At 46.5% G+C, this 20313-nt stretch overlaps 1 protein-coding gene across 1 annotated transcript in view; it reads right to left on the bottom strand.

Annotated features, from left to right (window-relative positions):
- Positions 1-380: 380 nt before the first annotated feature.
- The window catches only part of LOC136621434 (uncharacterized), a 38640-nt gene continuing 18707 nt past the window's right edge, over positions 381-20313 (bottom strand). Inside the window, exons 9-17 of the mRNA XM_066596935.1 lie at positions 19361-19646; positions 19120-19277; positions 16177-16462; positions 15937-16094; positions 7189-7248; positions 5702-5987; positions 5461-5618; positions 1390-1425; positions 381-1075 (exon numbers count right to left, since the gene is read on the bottom strand). Coding sequence (XP_066453032.1) covers positions 477-1075; positions 1390-1425; positions 5461-5618; positions 5702-5987; positions 7189-7248; positions 15937-16094; positions 16177-16462; positions 19120-19277; positions 19361-19646 — 2027 coding nt within the window. The 3' untranslated portion in view covers positions 381-476. The remainder of the gene's footprint in view (positions 1076-1389; positions 1426-5460; positions 5619-5701; positions 5988-7188; positions 7249-15936; positions 16095-16176; positions 16463-19119; positions 19278-19360; positions 19647-20313) is intronic.

Raw genomic sequence — 20313 nt, 5'->3', positions numbered from 1 at the left:
CTCAGGAGGTATTACTACTGAGAGGGGGCATATTATTGTGTGCCACACAAAGAATGTTTTGTGAAATTGTGTGGGGCATAAAGGGGGCATCTTTACTATGAGGGTGCATCTTATCATGTGCAGAGCATTACTAGGAGCTTAACGTGAACTTTTCATGCTTTAAAAGTTCGGACATATGTGCATGTAAGCAATGGATGATAACCGGTGACCCCGAAGTTAAGAAGGAACTACAATCATAGAACCCCTGTTGATGCATCTCACTCTTTTCTAATCATTACTCCCTATTGGGGTATTTGGTAACGTTCTTTATACGTTTGCCATAGGCTTCACCTTTTTTGTAAATGGCGATATCTCAGGATCCGGTACAGATGAGCACACACTGAATTGTACAAATGCTTTTATTATCCAGCTTCTACATATCAGCAGAATGATGGAGACATTCTTCACTATTTATGGTTGTTATAATCATTGATCTCTTAAACCAGTTTTACATTTCCCTTTATGGAGTAGGACAAGTTACTCCAATCGAAAATATCGCCCTTTTGCTTTACTTTCCCTTTAAATACGGATCGAAGGGACCTTAGTGAGAGAACTTTGTTCCACATGTTTAGATCTTTGATCTTTCCAACGAAGCTCTGCTTTTTATCGAAGTCACCATTGTAACTGTCGTAATCTTGGCCTAAAATAACAGTGCCACCTGGCTGCACGCTGCTTTTCTTACGATAAATCTTGTTTCCGGTTCTTCTGCCATTTACCCACAGTTCACAGCGGCCGTGCTTAGATTCCCACGTCAGACAGATGTGAGTCCACGTCTTACATTTGTCAAGGTTGGGGAACATTATTCCCTCCCCGCTCATGTAGAACCCGACATTCCCATTATATTCCTGCCATAGGGTCAGCGCATCATGATTTAAGGTGCGATAAGTAAACAAGATGGTCTCTCTGTTCTCTGAGACGTTCAAAGCCAAATTCATGCAGAGCGTAAAGGAGTTCAATCTCATCGGCTGAGCTGGAGTCAGTACGACGTAATCTGTGATACTCTCCTTCGGGAAAAGGAAATGTCTTCCTACAAGATCTAAAAAAAAACAACTAATCATTACATGCCACTCGGGAGAAATCTGCGAATGGAGAGGTCAATGTCAGACTTGGGTTAGGGTGGTTTCACACTTGCGCCCGGAATCCCCATGGCTGAATGGCTCCGTCTCAGGATTGAACTGAGCAGCGCCAAAGGAACCCGGCTACCTATAATGGGGTCCATTTCGTTTCCTCTTAGCTCACCGGCTTCCGGATAGAAGAAAAAGCGCTGCATGCAGTGTTTTCCTTCCGGCATTTTGAGACGGAACCTCCAACCATAGGCTCCAATGCAGATGTAAAACCAGCCTTACTTACTTGTCCCTGAAGGAACATCTGCATCCAGTTGTGTAACTGTAAGATAAAAAGATTATAGTGTCATTCTGATATCCTGAAACCCTCTGTGCTGCTGAAATGACCCTCCTAATTGTTCTGTATTTCGGCCTGTGACATCTCGCTTATCTCCCTTCTGATATTATCCCCCACACTGCCAACTCACTATCATCACATCAGTGGAGAGGTCATTGCTCCCACAAGATCAGCCTATCTTCTGAAATACTCTGCACTGCTAGAAGACCTCCTGTGTAATTCTCCGGGACCTCCCACTTGTCCCCATTACAATACAATACACAGGGATATAGCTAGGTTTTCTGTTGGCTAGGGGCAGAGATTTACTGTCCTCACCTTGTATGTAAATGGCAGAATGGTTTATCGGAGAGCAGTGGGCATATGTCTCACCAGCCCCAGCTATATTCCTGTTATATACATTGCATCCGGAAAGTCATCAGACCCTGTCACTTTATTTATATTTTGTTATGTTGTAGCCTTTTGCAAATTAAAAAAAATGTACAGTTTTTCCCCTCATTCTGCATTAAAAGTGAAAACTACCATTTTGCATTGACGTAAGTATTTACACCCTTTGGTATGACACTTGAAATTTAGCCCTGGAGGCCTCCCATTTCTCATGATCATCTTTGAGATGTTTCTACATCTTGATTGGACATCACTTTTAAAAGCCCCCCCCCCCCCCCCCATCTATATAAGGTCTCAGAACTCACAATGCATATCAGAGCCAAAACCAAGCTATAAGGGCTCCCACCCACTTGCATTAGCGATTTGCATTTTTTTTAGCGCTGTGATAGAGCGCTAAAACTTTTAGTTTGAAACTAATGAGTTGTAATGTGGCTATGCGCATTTGCGATTTTTTTTCGCAGCGCGGGTGCGATTTTTTTAATCGATTGCGACTGCCCTATATTAGTGCGATGTCTGATTTTTCCCTTGCCCATGCAAGTAAATGGGTGCCGTAAAAACGCATCGCAGAATCGCACGTGCGAATGTGTTGCGATTCTTTGCTCTATAATTAAGTTTAAAGTGTCAAAAACGCTGCAATAAGAAAACGCAGGACAGTCACAATACATAATTGCAGCGCAGTCGCACAAAAATCGCAAGTTGGCAACTGCGATATCGCAGCGATTTTAAAAACGCACTATCGCCCTCACAAGTGGGTGGGAGCCGTATGGAGGAAAGAGCTGCCTGTAGAGCTCAGAGACAAGATTGTGTACAAAAATCATTATTTGTGTTTCTCTGCAGGGATAATTGAACTGCCCGTGTCTGTTGATGTGATTGTATCTTTATATGGGCAGTGTGTTATAATGCTGCTATTTGATATATAGATTATTGGGTTAATCACTGCTAGAAGACGTCATATATATGCTTTGTGGAGTTTACTTGGATGTGTTTGTGGGCATGCACCTCTAGTCACCACTGCAGTGTACTATTCTATATTATATACACTTTGCCAGGCGCTAGAGAGGTAGAGGAAATAAATCCTTTGGAGCTGTTTGGCTGGAATCTATGCGGTGCCTTTAGGACAGCTGCACTGGGGTAGATTCTTGCTGCAGAATCCATGGAAGGCGTCCTCATTGCAGATCTGTAGCAAATACTGTTCATAACAGATTGTTCCTGCACACGAGTGGAAATCAACTGTGGATGCGCGCACAGAAGAAAAATTGTAGCATTCTCCATTTTTGCGCAGAATAAATAATTTGGGGCTGTTTGGCTGGAATACATGGGGTGCCTTTATTTGCATGCCAGAAGCATATTTCTGATGGCTTTTTACTGATATCTAATACTGCTGGCCTACATGCATGTTGTGGGATCTATTCATATGGGCTAGCAATCTGTATGTGGGGCTCGCATGGATCTGTCTGTGGACATCCATATTCTGGCATCGATTTAGTGAGTTACACTTTGTGTATTTTATTATAACAAATTCCGGGATACACGGTGAGCCCTCTTTTATGAAACAGACACATTTATGAGAGCTATACACTAATGTGCGATTAAACATCTATTTAATCTTACTATGATTCGCTGTGAATTGCTTATTATAGTTTGACTGGATGCTGATGGAGCGAGGTGAGCTCGTGATCAGCTCATGAAGTTAACTATATAAGATGTACCTAATAAATGTTCTCTAGAAGAAGAGCTTGGAAATATCACCTGACTGTTTCACGTTTTCTTCTCCGATGTATCCACTAATAATTAGGCATACCTGATTGATACGGCTACGATACCCATTGAGTATCACCTAAATTAAGTGATTACTCTAACATCTTGGTGGAGGATATGAGAATATGTGGAATGTTCTAAGGATTGTTAAGATCTTTGGACAGTAGACACCAGACAAGCACAAAGCTGCGGGCAATAAGACCCTTGAATCTTACATGTGCTTTGTTTCTTTCTGCTGTCTTGAGAAATAGTACAATCCTCTGTTTCTATTTCACTTATTGAATTATCAATCGGTATATTTGGTGTGAATGAATAGACAATGTCTGTACTGTTTGTTGTGTTTGTCTGTTATAGAAGCTAAATCAAAAGATTCTTAAAGTTATATAGAATTGTCTAATATTTCCCCATAGTAATAGACTTAATAAATGTCCTTCAGAAGAAGATCTTGGAAACATTATCTGCCTTTTTCATGTTTTCTTCTCCAATGCATTGACTAATAAGGCATACCTGATTGATAAGGTTATGATATCTGTCAAGTATCACCTGAACAAAGAGGTAGACAGATAGATATGGGACTCATGGAAATGAAGAAAGATATGAGAATAGTTTATTGAAGCAAAGCTCCAAATCCCCTGCACAGACAAAAAATAACAGGGTAGCATCCTTCCTACCTGCATCCACCACTAGGGGGAGCTCACTTTATACACACAGAACTAGGGATGAGCGAGTATACTCGCTAAAGCGCTACTCGCTCGAGTAATGTGCTTTAGACGAGTACCTCCCTGCTCGTCCCTGAAGATTCGGGGGCCGCCACGGAGCGGGGAGCGGCAGGGGAGAGCGGGGAGGAACGGAGGGGAGATCTCTCTCTCCCTCTCTCCCGCCCGCTCTCCCCTGCTTCCCGCCGCAACTCACCTGTCAGCTGCGGCGGCTCCCGAATCTTCAGGGACATACTCGTCTAAAGCACATTACTCGAGCGAGTAGTGCTTTAGCGAGTATACTCGCTCATCCCTACACAGAACTGAAAAATATATCAGTATAAAGTAAACTGCTGAGTTCCCCCAAGTGGTGGCTGTATACATCTGCATGTAGTAAGTTCTGTCTAGTTGTGACAGTATGTAGCTGTATGCGGTAAGCTTCTCTTAGTGGTGGTAGCAAATATCTGTAGCTACTGAGCTCACTCTGTTGGTTGATGTATAATCTCTATACAGTTAACTCACCCTAGTGGTGGCTATGTAAATATGTATTCGGAGTGCTCCCCCTAGTGGTGGCTATATAGATCTGTATGTAGTGAGCTCCCCTTAGTGGTGGCTGTATATATCTACATACAGATCTATTTTGGTGGCTGTAAATATTTGTATGTGGTAGTGAGCTTCTTCTTGTAGTGGCTGCAGAAAGACAGAATAGAGCAGGTTTACTATTCTTGTCTAGTAGTAAGACAGTGCAAACTTAGACTAGACAGTCTAAATGTGTCAGATTTATCATAGTGACTCATGCTGAAAGATAAATCTGTTGAATCCATAGATTGTAGAGCCGAACTTTATACGATCTATTAGTTGGCTTAGTTTAGGCTAAAAAATAGTGCCAAAATTCGGCACAATCTTTAATGCACAATGTCGCATTTAGGCCACGCCGCATTTTCCAAGAAGGAATACCCCTTTTTAAGACGAGTTATAAAAAGTGTCTGAAAGTATCTGGCCTGGCAAACAGCTGATCAGCAGAGGTCCCAGGCAACGGACCACAGCCAATCTACTATTGATGACCCATCCTGAGGGTAGGTCATGAATACTTTAAAAGTGGATAACCCCTTGAAATCAGGTGTCTTCATATATTCCTCAAATTCTGGAACCTGGATGTTGGACATCTGCAGTCATGTCTTACCTGCATATCCTTCTGAAACCATAGTGCCATAGACCTTCACCTCACACAGAGTCAGGTATTCAGCTCTGCCCGGGATGGTGATGGTTACATACCGACCCACCATTTCGCAAATGTATTCTCCCTCCTTTCCACGACCCAGTGATTCTATCTTGACACATCTATGAGAAAGCTGTAGCTGACATTATCTGACTCTTTGGACCCTCCTATCACTTTTACATACAACCAGGACAATTCCTCTTACGTGGGATTCTGGGTTCCGCCATTTTCTGAAATATTTCCAATTCTAATTTCTGCTCCGTTGAGCCTCTCTGCACAACAGCAGCCTCGATTTGTAACTTTCACTTTGGTGACGTTGAAGGTGCTCACGAGGTCCAACATCCACCAGGGCTCCACGTCTAAGTTGGTATGAGTGCAATGTCCAGTCGAGTATATAGCACTGGGGGAGCCGTCTATGGCATTTTTAGAAGCTCCAAGATAATCATAGGTGCTGGACTGAGAGGTGATTCCTCTGGAAGCCAGATTGTTGCCTGGGATCGAACACAATGCAACTTAAAACAGTTTCAAATTTGGTGAGATTAAAAGGAGCTCAGGATAGTCCGGCACACATGCCCCTGAGGAAGTAATACAAACTGTGTGTGGGGGTGTTCGGTGCCGGAGTTCAGTTCACTAAATGGGTATGTTCATACTATGTAGTGCTATCTTCTTTATCCCATAAAATCATTCTTTGTGTTGTTCTGCAGGGATAATTGAACTGCCCGTGTCTGTGGATGTGATTGTATCCTTATAAGGATAGTGTCTTATAATGCTGCTATTTGGTATGTAGAGTACTGGGTTAATCACTGCCCGCAGACGCCATATATATGCTATGTGGAGTTTACTTGGATGTGTTTGTGGGCATGCACCTCTAGTCACCGCTACAGTGTACTACCGTATTCTATATTATATACACTTTGTCATGAGCTGGAAATAAATCCTTTGGAGCTGTTTGGCTGGAATTAGAGATGAGCGAGCATACTCGCTAAGGACAATTACTCAATCAAGCATTGTCCTTAGCGAGTATCTCCGCTCTCAGAAGAAAAGGTTCGGCTGCCGGCGCGGGTGAGAGGCGAGTTGCAGCAGTGAGCAGGGGGGAGGGGGGGGGGAGAGAAGGAGGGAGAGATCTCCCCTCCGTTCCTCCCCGCTCTCCCCCGCCGCCCCCCGCCCGCCGCTGAATCTTTTCTTCCGAGCGGGCAGGTACTCGCTAAGGGCAATGCTCGATCGAGTAATTGCCCTTGGCAAGTATGCTCGCTCATCCCTAGCTGGAATACATGTGGTGCCTTTATTTGCATGCCAGAAGCATATTTATGATGGCTTTTTACTGATATCTAATACTGCTGGCCTACATGCATGTGGTGGGATCTATTCATGTGGGCTAGCAATGTGTATGTGGGGCTCGCATGGATCTGTCTGTGGACATCCATATTCTGGCATCGCTTTAGTGAATTACATTTTGTGTATTTTATTATAACAAATTCCGGGATAGGGGGGGGGGGGGGGGGCGGGGGCTCATAAATGTGTCTGTTGCATAAAAGATAGCTATATACTAATGTGTAATTAAACATTATCTTGATACTATTTCATTTACACATTGGTGAGCTGGGATACTAAAATGTGTCGTTTTGTAATTTACTTCAATGCCTTTTTTGGAAAAATAATTTTTATACATTTTGTAATAATAAAGATATTTACTCTCTGGTGGACGGCGTATGACTCCCTTGCGTGGTTTGGTTTGTAGTTTGATGGGAGTTGCTGCAAAAATATGAGAAGGAGGTGATTAATTTATGCACGTATATAGGCACGAGAATATTTTTCAGATACAGAGCTTAAATCCCCTGCATAGACAGAAAATGACATGGTAACATCCCTACTACCTGCAGCCACTCCCTGAAGGAGATCAGTGAATACACACAGAACTCAAAAATAGCTCAGCATAAAGTAAGCTGCTGCGCCCCCGCTACTGGTGGCATTATCTATCTATATATAGTGAGCTCTCTCTAGTGGTAACAGTATATAGCTGTATGTAGTGAGCTCCCTTTAGTGGTGGCGGTATACATCTGTAGGTACTGGGCTACCTCTAGTGGTGGAAGTATAGATCTGTAGGTACTGAGCTACCTCTAGCGGTGGAAGTATACATCTGTAGGTACTGAGCTACCTCTAGTGGTGGATGTATAATCTGTATACAGAGAGCTCCCCCTAGTGGTGGCTACATATATCCGAATAAAGTGGGATTTCAGTATTAGTTCTATAGATAGATAGATAGATAGATAGATATGAGACTGATGGAAATGAGGATATATATATATATATTCAAGGAATTTGGCTATTTAAATCTGTATATAGTGAGTTCCCCTTAGTTGTGACTGTATATATCTGTATACAGTGAGCCCCCCCTTAGTGGTGGTGATTGTATATATCTGTATACAGTTGGCTCCACCCAAGTGGTGGCTGCATATATCTGCATACAGTGAGCTTCCATTATTTGTGGATGTATATATCTGTATACAGTGAGCTCCCTCTAGTATTGGCTATATATATATATATATATATATATATATATATATATATATAGCGAGATCATCCTAGTATTGGTTGCATATATATGTATACAGTGAAAACCCCGGGTGCTGACTGTATATATCCGTATACAGCGAGCTGCATGCAAAAGGTGGACGCATATATCGGCATACAGTGAACTCCCCCTGTTGGTGGCTGTATATATCCGTATGTAGTAGTGAGCTGTATCTATATATGTAAAGGTGAAAGCCCTCACTGACTGACTGACTGACTCACTGCCTGACTCGCCACTAATTCTCTAACTTCCGGATGTCGTGCAAACATGAAGTTTGGCAGGGGCATTCTTTAGGAAATAGGAAAAGTAAAGAGTAGAGATGAGCGAACGTACTCGTCCGAGCTCGATGCTCGGGCGAATATTAGGGTGTTCGGGATGCTCGTTACTCTTAACGAGCACCACGCGATGTTCGGGTTACTTTCACTTTCATCTCTGAGACGTTAGCGCGCTTTTCTGGCCAATTGAAAGACAGGGAAGGCATTACAACTTCCTCCTGTGATGTTCCAGCCCTATACCACCCACCTGCTGTGAGTGGCTGGCGAGATCAGGTGTCACCCGAGTATAAAAATCGTCCCCTCCCGCGGCTCGCCACAGTTGCGGTCTGACATAGCTTAGGGAAAGTGCTGCTGATGCTGCTGCTGCTATAGGGAGAGTGTTAGGAGTTAGTGTAGGCTTCAAGAACCCCAACGGTCCTTCTTAGGGCCACATCTAACCGTGTGCAGTACTGTGGAGGCTGCTTTTTTGCAGTGTCGCACAATTTTTTTTTTTGGTATATCGGCCGTGCAGAGCATTGCGCCCTGCAGTAATACTACAGGGACAGAAGTGGTGGTTAGGCAGGGAGAGTGTTAGGAGTGATTGTAGGCTTCAAGAACCCCAACGGTCTTTCTTAGGGCCACATCTAACCGTGTGCAGTACTGTGGAGGCTGCTTTTTGCAGTGTTGCACAATTTTTTTTTCTCCAAATCGGCCGTGCAGAGCATTGCGCCCTGCAGTAATACTACAGGGACAGAATTGTGTAGGCAGGGCCAGAAGACATATATTATTGATTGAATATACGCAGTGGGCCTTTCCTAAAAAATATTGGGCAAAAATCTATTTGGCCTGCCTCTCACTGTGCTCAGCGTTCTGGGTCCGTGTGTGCTGGGTGTACAACGTCAAAAAAATCATACGCAGCCAGCTAAGTGTAACAGCAGGCTTGCGCCAATTTATTTCCTGGCTGTGAAATCACCACTCTGTTGCAGTTAATAACAGTGCAACACTCCGCAGTTCTGTGACACACTCCAGGGCCAGAAGACATATATTATTGATTGAATTTACGCAGTGGGCCTTTCCTAAAAAATATTGGGCAAAAAATCTATTTGGCCTGCCTCTCACTGTGCTCAGCGTTCTGGGTCCGTGTGTGCTGGGTGTACAACTTCAAAAAAATCATACGCAGCCAGCTAAGTGTAACAGCAGGCTTGCGCCACATTATTTCCTGGCGTTCCGTAAGCGAAGTCAGCCTCAAACCACAGGCCAATAAGCGGTACATTTAATTACAGCGTTCTGTTTCTGAATTACTGGTAATACAGCATGCTGAGGGTAGGGGTAGGCCTAGAGGACGTGGATGCGGCCGAGGACGCGGAGGCCCAAGTCAGGGTGTGGGCACAGGCCGAGCTCCTGATCCAGGTGTATCGCAGCCGACTGCTGCGGGATTAGGAGAGAGGCACGTTTCTGGCGTCCCCACATTCATCGCACAATTAATGGGTCCACGCGGGAGACCTTTATTAGAAAATGAGCAGTGTGAGCAGGTCCTGTCGTGGATGGCAGAAAGTGCTTCCAGCAAGCTATCGTCCACCCACAGATCTGCGCCGTCCACCGCTGCAACTCCGAATCCTCTGGCTGCTGCTCCTCCTTCCTGCCAGCCTCCTCACTCCACTACAATGACACATTCTCAGGAGCGGGCAGACTCCCAGGAACTGTTCTCGGGCCCCTGCTCAGATTGGGCAGCAGTGGTTCCTCTCCCACCAGAGGAGTTTATCGTGGCTGATGGCCAACCATTGGAAAGTTCCCGGGGTCCGGGGGATGAGGCTGGGGACTTCCGGCAACTGTCTCAAGACCTTTCAGTGGGTGAGGAGGACGATGACGATAAGACACAGTTGTCTTTCAGTCAGGTAGTAGTGAGGGCAGTAAGTCCGAGGGAGGAGCGCACAGAGGATTCGGAGGAAGAGCAGCAGGACGATGAGGTGACTGACCCCACCTGGTTTGCTACGCCTACTCAGGACAGGTCTTCAGAGGGGGAGGCAAGGGCAGCAGCAGGGCAGGTTGCAAGAGGCAGTGCGGTGTCCAGGGGTAGAGGCAGGGCCAGACCGAATAATCCAACAACTGTTTCCCAAAGCGCACCCTCGCGCCATGCCACCCTGCAGAGGCCGAGGTGCTCAAAGGTCTGGCAGTTTTTCACTGAGAGTGCAGATGACCGACGAACAGTGGTGTGCAACCTTTGTCGCGCCAAGATCAGCCGGGGAGCCACCACCAACAGCCTCACCACCACCAGCATGCGCAGACATATGATGGCCAAGCACCCCACAAGGTGGGACGAAGGCCGTTCACCGCCTCCGGTTTGCACCGCTGCCTCTCCCCCTGTGCCCCAACCTGCCACTGAGATCCAACCCCCCTCTCAGAACACAGGCACTACCGTCTCCTGGCCTGCACCCACACCCTCAGCTCCGCTGTCCTCGGCCTCATCCACCAATGTCTCGCAGCGCACCGTCCAGCCGTCGCTAGCGCAAGTGTTTGAGCGCAAGAGCAAGTACGCCGCCACGCACCCGCACGCTCAAGCGTTAACCGTGCACATAGCCAAATTTATCAGCCTGGAGATGCTGCCGTATAGGGTTGTGGAAACGGAGTCCTTCAAAAGTATGATGGCGGCGGCGGCCCCACGCTACTCAGTTCCCAGTCGCCACTACTTTTCCCGATGTGCCGTCCCAGCCCTGCACGACCACGTCTCCCGCAACATTGTACGCTCCCTCACCAACGCGGTTACTGCCAAGGTCCACTTAACAACGGACACGTGGACAAGCACAGGCGGGCTGGGCCACTATATCTCCCTGACGGCACATTGGGTGAATTTAGTGGAGGCTGGGACAGAGTCAGAGCCTGGGACCGCTCACATCCTACCCACCCCCAGAATTGCGGGCCACAGCTCGGTGGTGGTATCTGCGGCGGTGTATGCTTCCTCCACTAAAGCACCCTCCTCCTCCTCCTCCGCAACCTCTGTCTCGCAATCAAGATGTGTCAGCAGCAGCAGGACGTCGGCAGCAGTCGGTGTCGCGCGGCGTGGCAGCACAGAGGTGGGCAAGCGTCAGCAGGCCGTGCTGAAACTACTCAGCTTAGGAGATAAGAGGCACACAGCCCACGAACTGCTGCAGGGTCTGACAGAGCAGACCGACCGCTGGCTTGCGCCGCTGAGCCTCCAACCGGGCATGGTCGTGTGTGACAACGGCCGTAACCTGGTGGCGGCTCTGCAGCTCGGCAGCCTCACGCACGTGCCATGCCTGGCCCACGTCTTTAATTTGGTGGTTCAGCGCTTTCTAAAAAGCTACCCACGCTTGACAGACCTGCTCGGAAAGGTGCGCCGGCTCTGCGCACATTTCCGCAAGTCCCACACGGACGCTGCCACCCTGCGCACCCTGCAACATCGGTTTAATCTGCCAGTGCACCGACTGCTGTGCGACGTGCCCACACGGTGGAACTCTACGCTCCACATGTTGGCCAGGCTCTATGAGCAGCGTAGAGCTATAGTGGAATACCAACTCCAACATGGGCGGCGCAGTGGGAGTCAGCCTCCTCAATTATTTTCAGAAGAGTGGGCCTGGTTGGCAGACATCTCCCAGGTCCTTGGAAAGTTTGAGGAGTCTACCCAGGTGGTGAGCGGGGATGCTGCAATCATTAGCGTCACCATTCCTCTGCTATGCATCTTGAGAAGTTCCCTGCAAAGCATAAAGGCAGACGCTTTGCGCTCGGAAACAGAGCCGGGGAAAGACAGTATGTCGCTGGATAGTCAGAGCACCCTCCTGTCTATATCTCAGCGCGTTGAGGAGGAGGAGGATGAGGAGGGGGGGAAGAGACAGCTTGGCCCACTGCTGACGGTACACATGCTGCTTGCCTGTCATCCTTTCAGCGTGTATGGCCTGAGGAGGAGGAGGAGGAGGAGGATCCTGAAAGTGATCTTCCTAGTGAGGACAGCCATGTGTTGCATACAGGTACCCTGGCACACATGGCTGACTTCATGTTAGGATGCCTTTCTCGTGACCCTCGCGTTGCACGCATTCTGGCCACTACGGATTACTGGGTGTACACACTGCTCGACCCACGGTATAAGGAGAACCTTTCCACTCTCATTCCCGAAGAGGAAAGGGGTTCGAGAGTGTTGCTATACGACAGGACCCTGGTGGACAAGCTGATGGTAAAATTCCCATCCGACAGCGCTAGTGGCAGAAGGCGCAGTTCTGAGGGCCAGGTAGCAGGGGAGGCGCGGAGATCAAGCAGCATGTACAGCACAGGCAGTGCAACACTCTTTAAGGCCCTGGACAGCTTTATGGCTCTCCAGCAAGACTGTGTCACCGCTCCCCAGTCAAGGCTGAGTCGGCGGGAGCACTGTAAAAGGATGGTGAGGGAGTACGTAGCCGATCGCACGACCGTCCTCCGTGACGCCTCTGCCACCTACAACTACTGGGTGTCGAAGCTGGACACGTGGCCTGAACTCGCGCTGTATGCCCTGGAGGTGCTTGCTTGTCCTGCGGCTAGCGTCTTGTCAGAGAGGGTGTTTAGTGCGGCTGGGGGAATCATCACGGATAAGCGTACCCACCTGTCAACCGACAGTGCCGACAGGCTTACACTCATCAAGATGAACAAAGCCTGGATTTCCCCAGACTTCTCTTCTCCACCAGCGGACAGCAGCGATACCTAAGCAATACGTAGGCTGCACCCGCGGATGGAAGCATCGTTCTCTATCATCATCAAAAACGGGGACATTTTTGCTTCATCAATCTGTGTATAATATTCCTCCTCCTCCTCCTGCTCCTCCTCCTGAAACCTCACGTAATCACGCCGAACGGGCAATTTTTGTTAGGGCCACAAGGCTCAGTCATATAATTTTTCTAAACAATTTTTATACGTTTCAATGCTCTTTAAAGCGTTGAAACTTTTACCTGATCCAATTTTTATTTAAACTGGGCTGCCTCCAGGCCTAGTTACCAATTAAGCCACATTAACCAAAGTGATTAATGGGTTTCACCTGCCATCTTGGTTGGGCATGGCCAATTTTTCTCAGGTACATTAGTACGGTTGGTACACCAATTTTTTTGGGCCCTCGCCTACAGTGAAATCAAATTAATTTTTAGCCCACCTGGATTACAGCTGGCGTTACATCAGCTGTGTTGGGCACTGCAATGGGATATATTTATGTACCGCCGGTGGCTTCCTGGCACCCACCCATGCTGTGGGTCCACACGGAGTTGAACCTACATCTGTCCACTTGTAAAGAACCCCAGTCTGACTGGGGCATGCAGTGTGGGCCGAAGCCCACCTGCATTAAGCACGACATTACCTCAGCTGTGATGGGCAATGCAATGGGATTTATTTATGTACCGCCGGTGGGTTCCAGGGAGCCGCCCATGCTGTGGGTCCACACGGAGTTGAACCTACATCTGTCCACTTCTAAAGAACCCCAGTCAGACTGGGGCATGCAGTGTGGGCTGAAGCCCACCTGCATTAAGCACGACATTACCTCAGCTGTGATGGGCAATGCAATGGGATATATTTATGTACCGCTGGTGGCTTCCTGGCACTCACCCATGCTGTGGGTCCACACAGAGTTGAACCTACATCTGTCCACTTCTAAAGAACCCCAGTCAGACTGGGGCATGCAGTGTGGGCCGAAGCCCACCTGCATTAAGCACGACATTACCTCAGCTGTGATGGGCAATGCAATGGGATTTATTTATGTACCGCCGGTGGGTTCCAGGGAGCCACCCATGCTGTGGGTCCACACGTAGTTGAACCTACATCTGTCCACTTCTAAAGAACCCAAGTCAGACTGGGGCATGCAGTGTGGGCCGAAGCCCACCTGCATTAAGCACGACATTACCTCAGCTGTGATGGGCAATGCAATGGGATATATTTATGTACCGCCGGTGGCTTCCTGGCACCCACCCATGCTGTGGGTACACACGGAGTTGAACCTACATCTGTCCACTTCTAAAGAACCCCAGTCAGACTGGGGCATGCAGTGTGGGCCGAAGCCCACCTGCATTTAATCGGACGTTACCTCAGCTGTGATGGGCACTGCAATGGGATACATTTATGTACAGCCGGTGGGTTCCAGGCAGCCACCCATGCTGTGGGTGCACACGGAATTCCCATTGCGGAGTTGTTCCTGCCTGTGACTATTTATAAAAAACCGCGGTCTGACTGGGGCATGCAGACACCTTGACAGAATGAATAGTGTGTGGCCCATGGGTTCCCCATTGCTATGCCCACGTGTGCAGCTCCGGATGGAGGTGGCACAGGATTGGATTTCTCATTGCTTCTGTACAGCATTGTGGACTATCGCCCTGCCCCTTTTATGGGGGGGTTGCTGCCTAGCCATGCCAACCCTCTGCAGTGTGTGCCTGCTTTTCCTCTGGCAGACGCACTTACAAATAGACAATGAGGGTGGTGTGGCATGAGGGCAGCTGAAGGCTGCGCAGGGACAATTTGGTGTGCGCTGTGGACACTGTGTCGTGCGGAGGGGGGGGGGGGGGCAGCATGTAACCCAGGAGAAGTGGCAGCGGAGTGTCATGCAGGCAGTGATTGTGCTTTGTTGTAGGTAGTGTGGTGCTTAGCTAAGGTATGCCATGCTAATGAGGGCTTTTCAGAAGTTAAAGTTGTTGGGGGGGGGGGCACTCTTGCCGCTATTGTGGCTTAATAGTGGGACCTGGGAACTTGAGATGCAGCCCAACATGTAGCCCCTCGCCTGCCCTATCCGTTTCTGTGTCGTTCCCATCACTTTCTTGAATTGCCCAGATTTTCACAAATGAAAACCTTAGCGGAGCATAGGTCCCATAGAAAAATGCTCGGGTCGCCCATTGACTTCAATGGGGTTCGTTACTCGAAACGAACCCTCGAGCATCGTGATAATTTCGTCCCGAGTAACGAGCACCCGAGCATTTTGGTGTTCGCTCATCTCTAGTAAAGAGGTAACAACTGGCGATGAGCGAGCACCCAAATGCTCGGGTACTCGTTATTCGTGTCAAGCTTTTCGTATAATTCGAGAGTTCTACTCGAGTAACGAACTCCATTGACTACAATGGGGGACTCGAGCATCTCTCTCTCTGCAGTAAGAATAGAGCTGTCTGCTTTCTGCAGAATTCAGCTAAGAAGAAAATTGCCCTGGCCAGATGAACAGCTGATCAGCAGGAGTTCCAGGAAATGGACCTCAACCAATCTACTATTTATGAGCTCTCCTGAGGGTAGGCCATCAATAGTTTAAACTTTAAAGATGGAGCAGCACACAGTGATTCTTGTTAAAAACTGGTACAGCACTAACCAGTGCTTTTTTTATTTAAATCTCCATAAAAAGCATAGTTTAACTATGTGGAGGACCTGTGTGCTGCTCCATCTTTAAATTTTGGACGTATTTCTGGAGGATCTGTAGAGTTCAGGATCTATTGCAGCGTGCATAGTTATGGCTTTCCCAAGAAGGTTGGTACTCTATATACTGTGCTGCTGGTTTCTCTTTTGTTCTTGTGGATCAATAGTTTAAACGTCAATAACCCCTTGAAATCTGGACAGTCATCATATATTCCTCAAATTCTGGAACCTGGATGTTGGACTTCTGCAGTCATTTCTTACCTGTGTACCCTTCTGAAATGATAGTGCCATAGACCTTCACCTCACACAGAGTCAGGTATTCAGCTCTGCCCGGGATGGTGATGGTTACATACCGACCCACCATCCCGCAAACATATTCACCCTCCTTTCCACGACCCAGTGATTCTATCTTGGCACATCTGCAAGAAAGGTGGAGCTGACGTTACCTGAATTCTTGGACTCTCCAACACTTTTACATACTACCAGGACAATTCCTCTTACGTGGGATTCCGGGTTCCTCCTTTTTCTGTAATATTTCCAATTCTAATTTCTGCTCCGTTGAGCCTCTCCGCACAACAGCAGCCTCGATTTGTAACTTTCACTTTGGTAACGTTGAAGGTATTCACGAGGTCCACCCTCCACCAGGGCTCCACGTCTAAGTTGGTATGAGTGCAATGTCCAGTCGAGTATATAGCACTGGATGAGCCGTCTATGGCATTTTTAGAAGCGCCAAGATTATTAAATGTGCTGGACTGAGAGGTGATTCCTCTGGAAGCCAAATTGACACCTGGGATCGAACATAATGCAACTTTAAACAACTTCAAATTTGGTGAAATTAGAGGCAGCTCAGGATAGTCCGGCACACATCTCCCTGAGGCCGAAGTCAGACAAGTGATTGTTTTTTCTTTTGTGCCTATTAGAACCAATGGTTCCCTATGCAGTGTTCACATGTCCATTTTTTACAGGTGCAAAATACTTGCACCTGCAAAAGATAGGACATGTGTGCTTTGGGAAGGTCTGTGCTGCGCGTAACATCATGTGATGTTACAGGGAGTCGCCTCATCACTGAACACTGTGACAACACTGTCACAGTGTTCAGTGATGATGGAACTCCAGCGGGGACGAAGGATTTCCCTGCCACATTTGTCACAGCTGTGGCAGAGGATCGTGAGGAATTCATTGAATGGCTGAGCGCTGCCTCTGATTGGCTGAGCACTGTGACCAATCACAGGCAGCGCTCAGCTGTCATTCAATGAATGGCTGAGCGCTGCCTGCAATTGACTGAGTGCTCAGCCAATCATACATAGCGCTTTCAGGAGGCAAGGATATTTAATTTCCCAGCCAGAAGAAAGTGCTTCAGAACAGCGTCGGGGAGCCAGGGAGAAGACACGCCAGAGCTGCACTGCGGCAGAGGGATGATGTATATATTTTTTTATTTTTTTCCAACAGCTAGAGATGATTTCCAGGGAGGGGCTCATATTTTAAGCCCTTCCCCCAAAATCATTATGGGGTTACCTGCATCCCATTGTCTTCAATGGGACGACAGCAGCGCTGGCCCCATTGTAAGTAATGGGCATGGAGCTTCAGTCAGGAGCATTTTGCATATCCGTGCAGCGCATTTTGCGCCAAAAAACCCCCAAACGCTCATCTGACTGAGCCCTGAGGAAGTAATTTGAAACGTGTGTTGGGGTGTTTGGTGCCAGAGTTCAGTTAACTAAATGGGTATGTTCATACTATGTAGTGCTATCTTCTTTATCCCTTAAAATAGTTTTTGTGTTGCTCTGCAGGGATAATTGAACTGCCTGTGTCTGTTAATGTGATTGTATCTTTTTAAGGGCAGTGTGTCATAATGCTGGTATTTGGCATATAGATTATTGGGTTAATCACTGCTAGAAGACGCCATATATATACTTTGTGGAGTTTACTTGGATGTTTTTGTGGGCATGCACTTCTAGTCACCACTGCAGTGTACTATTCTATACTGTATACACTTTGCCATGAACTAGAAAGGTAGATTAGCGGATGACAATAATATACATATATATATATATATATATATATATATATATATATATATATATATATATATATATCTATATCTATATATATATATATATCTATCTATATATATATATATATATATATATATATATATATATATATACATATCTAGATAGATAGATAGATAGATAGATAGATAGATTGTGGAGTTTACTTGGATGTGTTTGTGGGCATGCACTTCTGCAGTGTACTGTTCTATATCATATACACTGTGCCATTAGGTGGAAAGAAAATCCTTTGGGGCTGTTTGGCTGGAATGCATGTGGTGCCTTTATTCACATGCCACAAACATATTTATAATGGCTTTTTACTGATATCTAATACTGCTGGCCTTCATGCATGCTGTGAGATCTATTCATGTGGGCAAGCAATGTGTATGTGGGGCTCGCATGGATCTGTCTGTGGACATCCATATTCTGGCATCGCTTTAGTGAATTACATTTTGTGTATTTTATTATAACAAATTCCGGGATACACGGTGAGGCCTCTTTTATGAAATAGACACATTTATGACAGCTATATACTAATGTGCGATTAAACATCTACTTCCTTTACCCATTGGTGAACTGTGGTACTAAAATATGTCATTTTGCAATTTATTTTAATGTTTTGGCAAATCTTTGGTACACAATATCGCATTAAGGCCACGCCTCTTTTTCCAAGATGAAACGCTCCTTTGTAAAATGAGTTTTTAAAAGTGTCTAAAACATATTACATGTGGCACAAAGCATGTTCAAAATTGTTGTTGCGCAATTTGCACTAAAAGCTGTCAAATTTTCAATAGCAAAGTTCCTGCAATGTTGTTGTTCCGGGGTTTTGGATCTCTGTGTCAGAAAAAAGGGAGCTCCAACTGCTACAAAGATACATTGAGAGATTAATCAACACAGACTGATGGATCTACGAACAACGTGATGTTAAAGGGGTGGTCAAGTAGTAAACTACCGTCAGGACTGGTCATCGACAGTGGGTTGGTGGGGTTCCATCAACTGGTACCCCGATCAGCTGTTCACCAGGCCAGTGCACTTGTGTATTGAGCTAAATACTGCAGGAAGCAGGCAGCTCTGTTCTTGCTGTAGTGACCAAGCTTGGTAATGCAGGTTGAATTCTCAGTGAAATGAATGGAAACTTTGCCTGCAATACCAATTCTAGCCACTGCAGTAAGATCAGAGCTGTCTGCTGACTACATGAGTGCACCGGCCTAGTGAACAAATAATCTGCAGGGTTCCCCAGCAATGGACACCAGTCAATCTACTATTGATGACCTATCCTGAGGGTAAGCCACAAATAATTTAAAAGTGGATAGCCCCTTTAAACGTGAAGAGTCATCATATGTTCCTCAATTTTTTGGAAACTTCATATTGGACATCTGCAGTCGTTTCTTACCTGTGTACCCTACTGGAGCGACAGTGCCATAGACCTTCACCTCACACAGAGTCAGGTATTCAAATCTGCCAGGGATGGTGATGGTTACATACTGACCCACCATCCCGCAAACATATTCCCCCTCTTCTCCAGGACCCAGTGATTCTATCTTGGCACATCTGTGAGAAAGGTGCAGCTGACATTATCGGAATCCTTGCACTTTCCTATCACTTTTACATACTACCAGGACAATTCCTCTTACCTGGGATTCAGAGTTCCACCATTATCTGGAGAATCTCCAATTCTAATTTCTGCTCCGTTGATCCTCTCCCAACAACAATCAACTCGATTTGTAATTTTCACTTTGGTGACGTTGAAGGTGTTCATGAGGTCCACCATCCACCAGGGCCCCTTTTCCCACACGGTATGAGTACAACGTCCAGATGCGCCTACGGTATTGGGGTAGCCGTCTATGGCACTTTCAGAAAGTCCAAGATGACCATAGGTGCTGGACTGCGAGGTGATGCCTCTGAAAGCCAAATTATCACCTGGGATTGAATATAAAACAAATTAAAACAGCTTCATATTTGGTGAAATTAAAAGGGGCCCAGGATAGTCCGGCACAGATTCACCCTGAGGAAGACATACAAAACATTTGTTGGGGTGTTTGGTGCCGGAGTTCAGTTCACTAAATGGGTATGTTCATACTATGTAGTGCTATCCTCTTTATCCCATAAAGTAGTTCTTTGTGTTGTTCTGCAGGGATAATTGAACTGCCCGTGTCTGTTGATGTGATTGTATGCTTATAATGGGCCATTTACATGTCACGATTATCGCTCATAATTTGTTCAAAAAAGCAAATTTCAGTGATAATGGTTACGTGTAAATGCAAAACAATTGCTCACTATACGTTCACTTGTCGTTATCGCTTACTTTCAGTCAGCATGAAAACTATCGCTGGCTTCTCGTTATGTGTAACTCCTTCCCACTCAGCGCTTCACAACGCTCTTCACAATCACTAATGACCTGAGCAGTGATGTCCGGGCTTGTGCAGTCATTTAAACGACTGTCAGCCTGTGTAAAGGGGTCATAAGCTATCTATCATCTTATTCTCATATCTCTCTACATTTACTTCAGTCTTATATTTTTTTATCCTTTCAGATTCTGCATATATCCATCAATCTATCTTATTATTCTCATAAGGGCATTTGGTAT

Source organism: Eleutherodactylus coqui, chromosome 3 (assembly GCF_035609145.1).
Source record: "Eleutherodactylus coqui strain aEleCoq1 chromosome 3, aEleCoq1.hap1, whole genome shotgun sequence".
Lineage (NCBI taxonomy): Eukaryota > Metazoa > Chordata > Amphibia > Anura > Eleutherodactylidae > Eleutherodactylus > Eleutherodactylus coqui.
The sequence above is the reverse complement of the archived record's forward strand: the minus strand, read 5'-3'. Positions and strand labels throughout refer to the sequence as shown.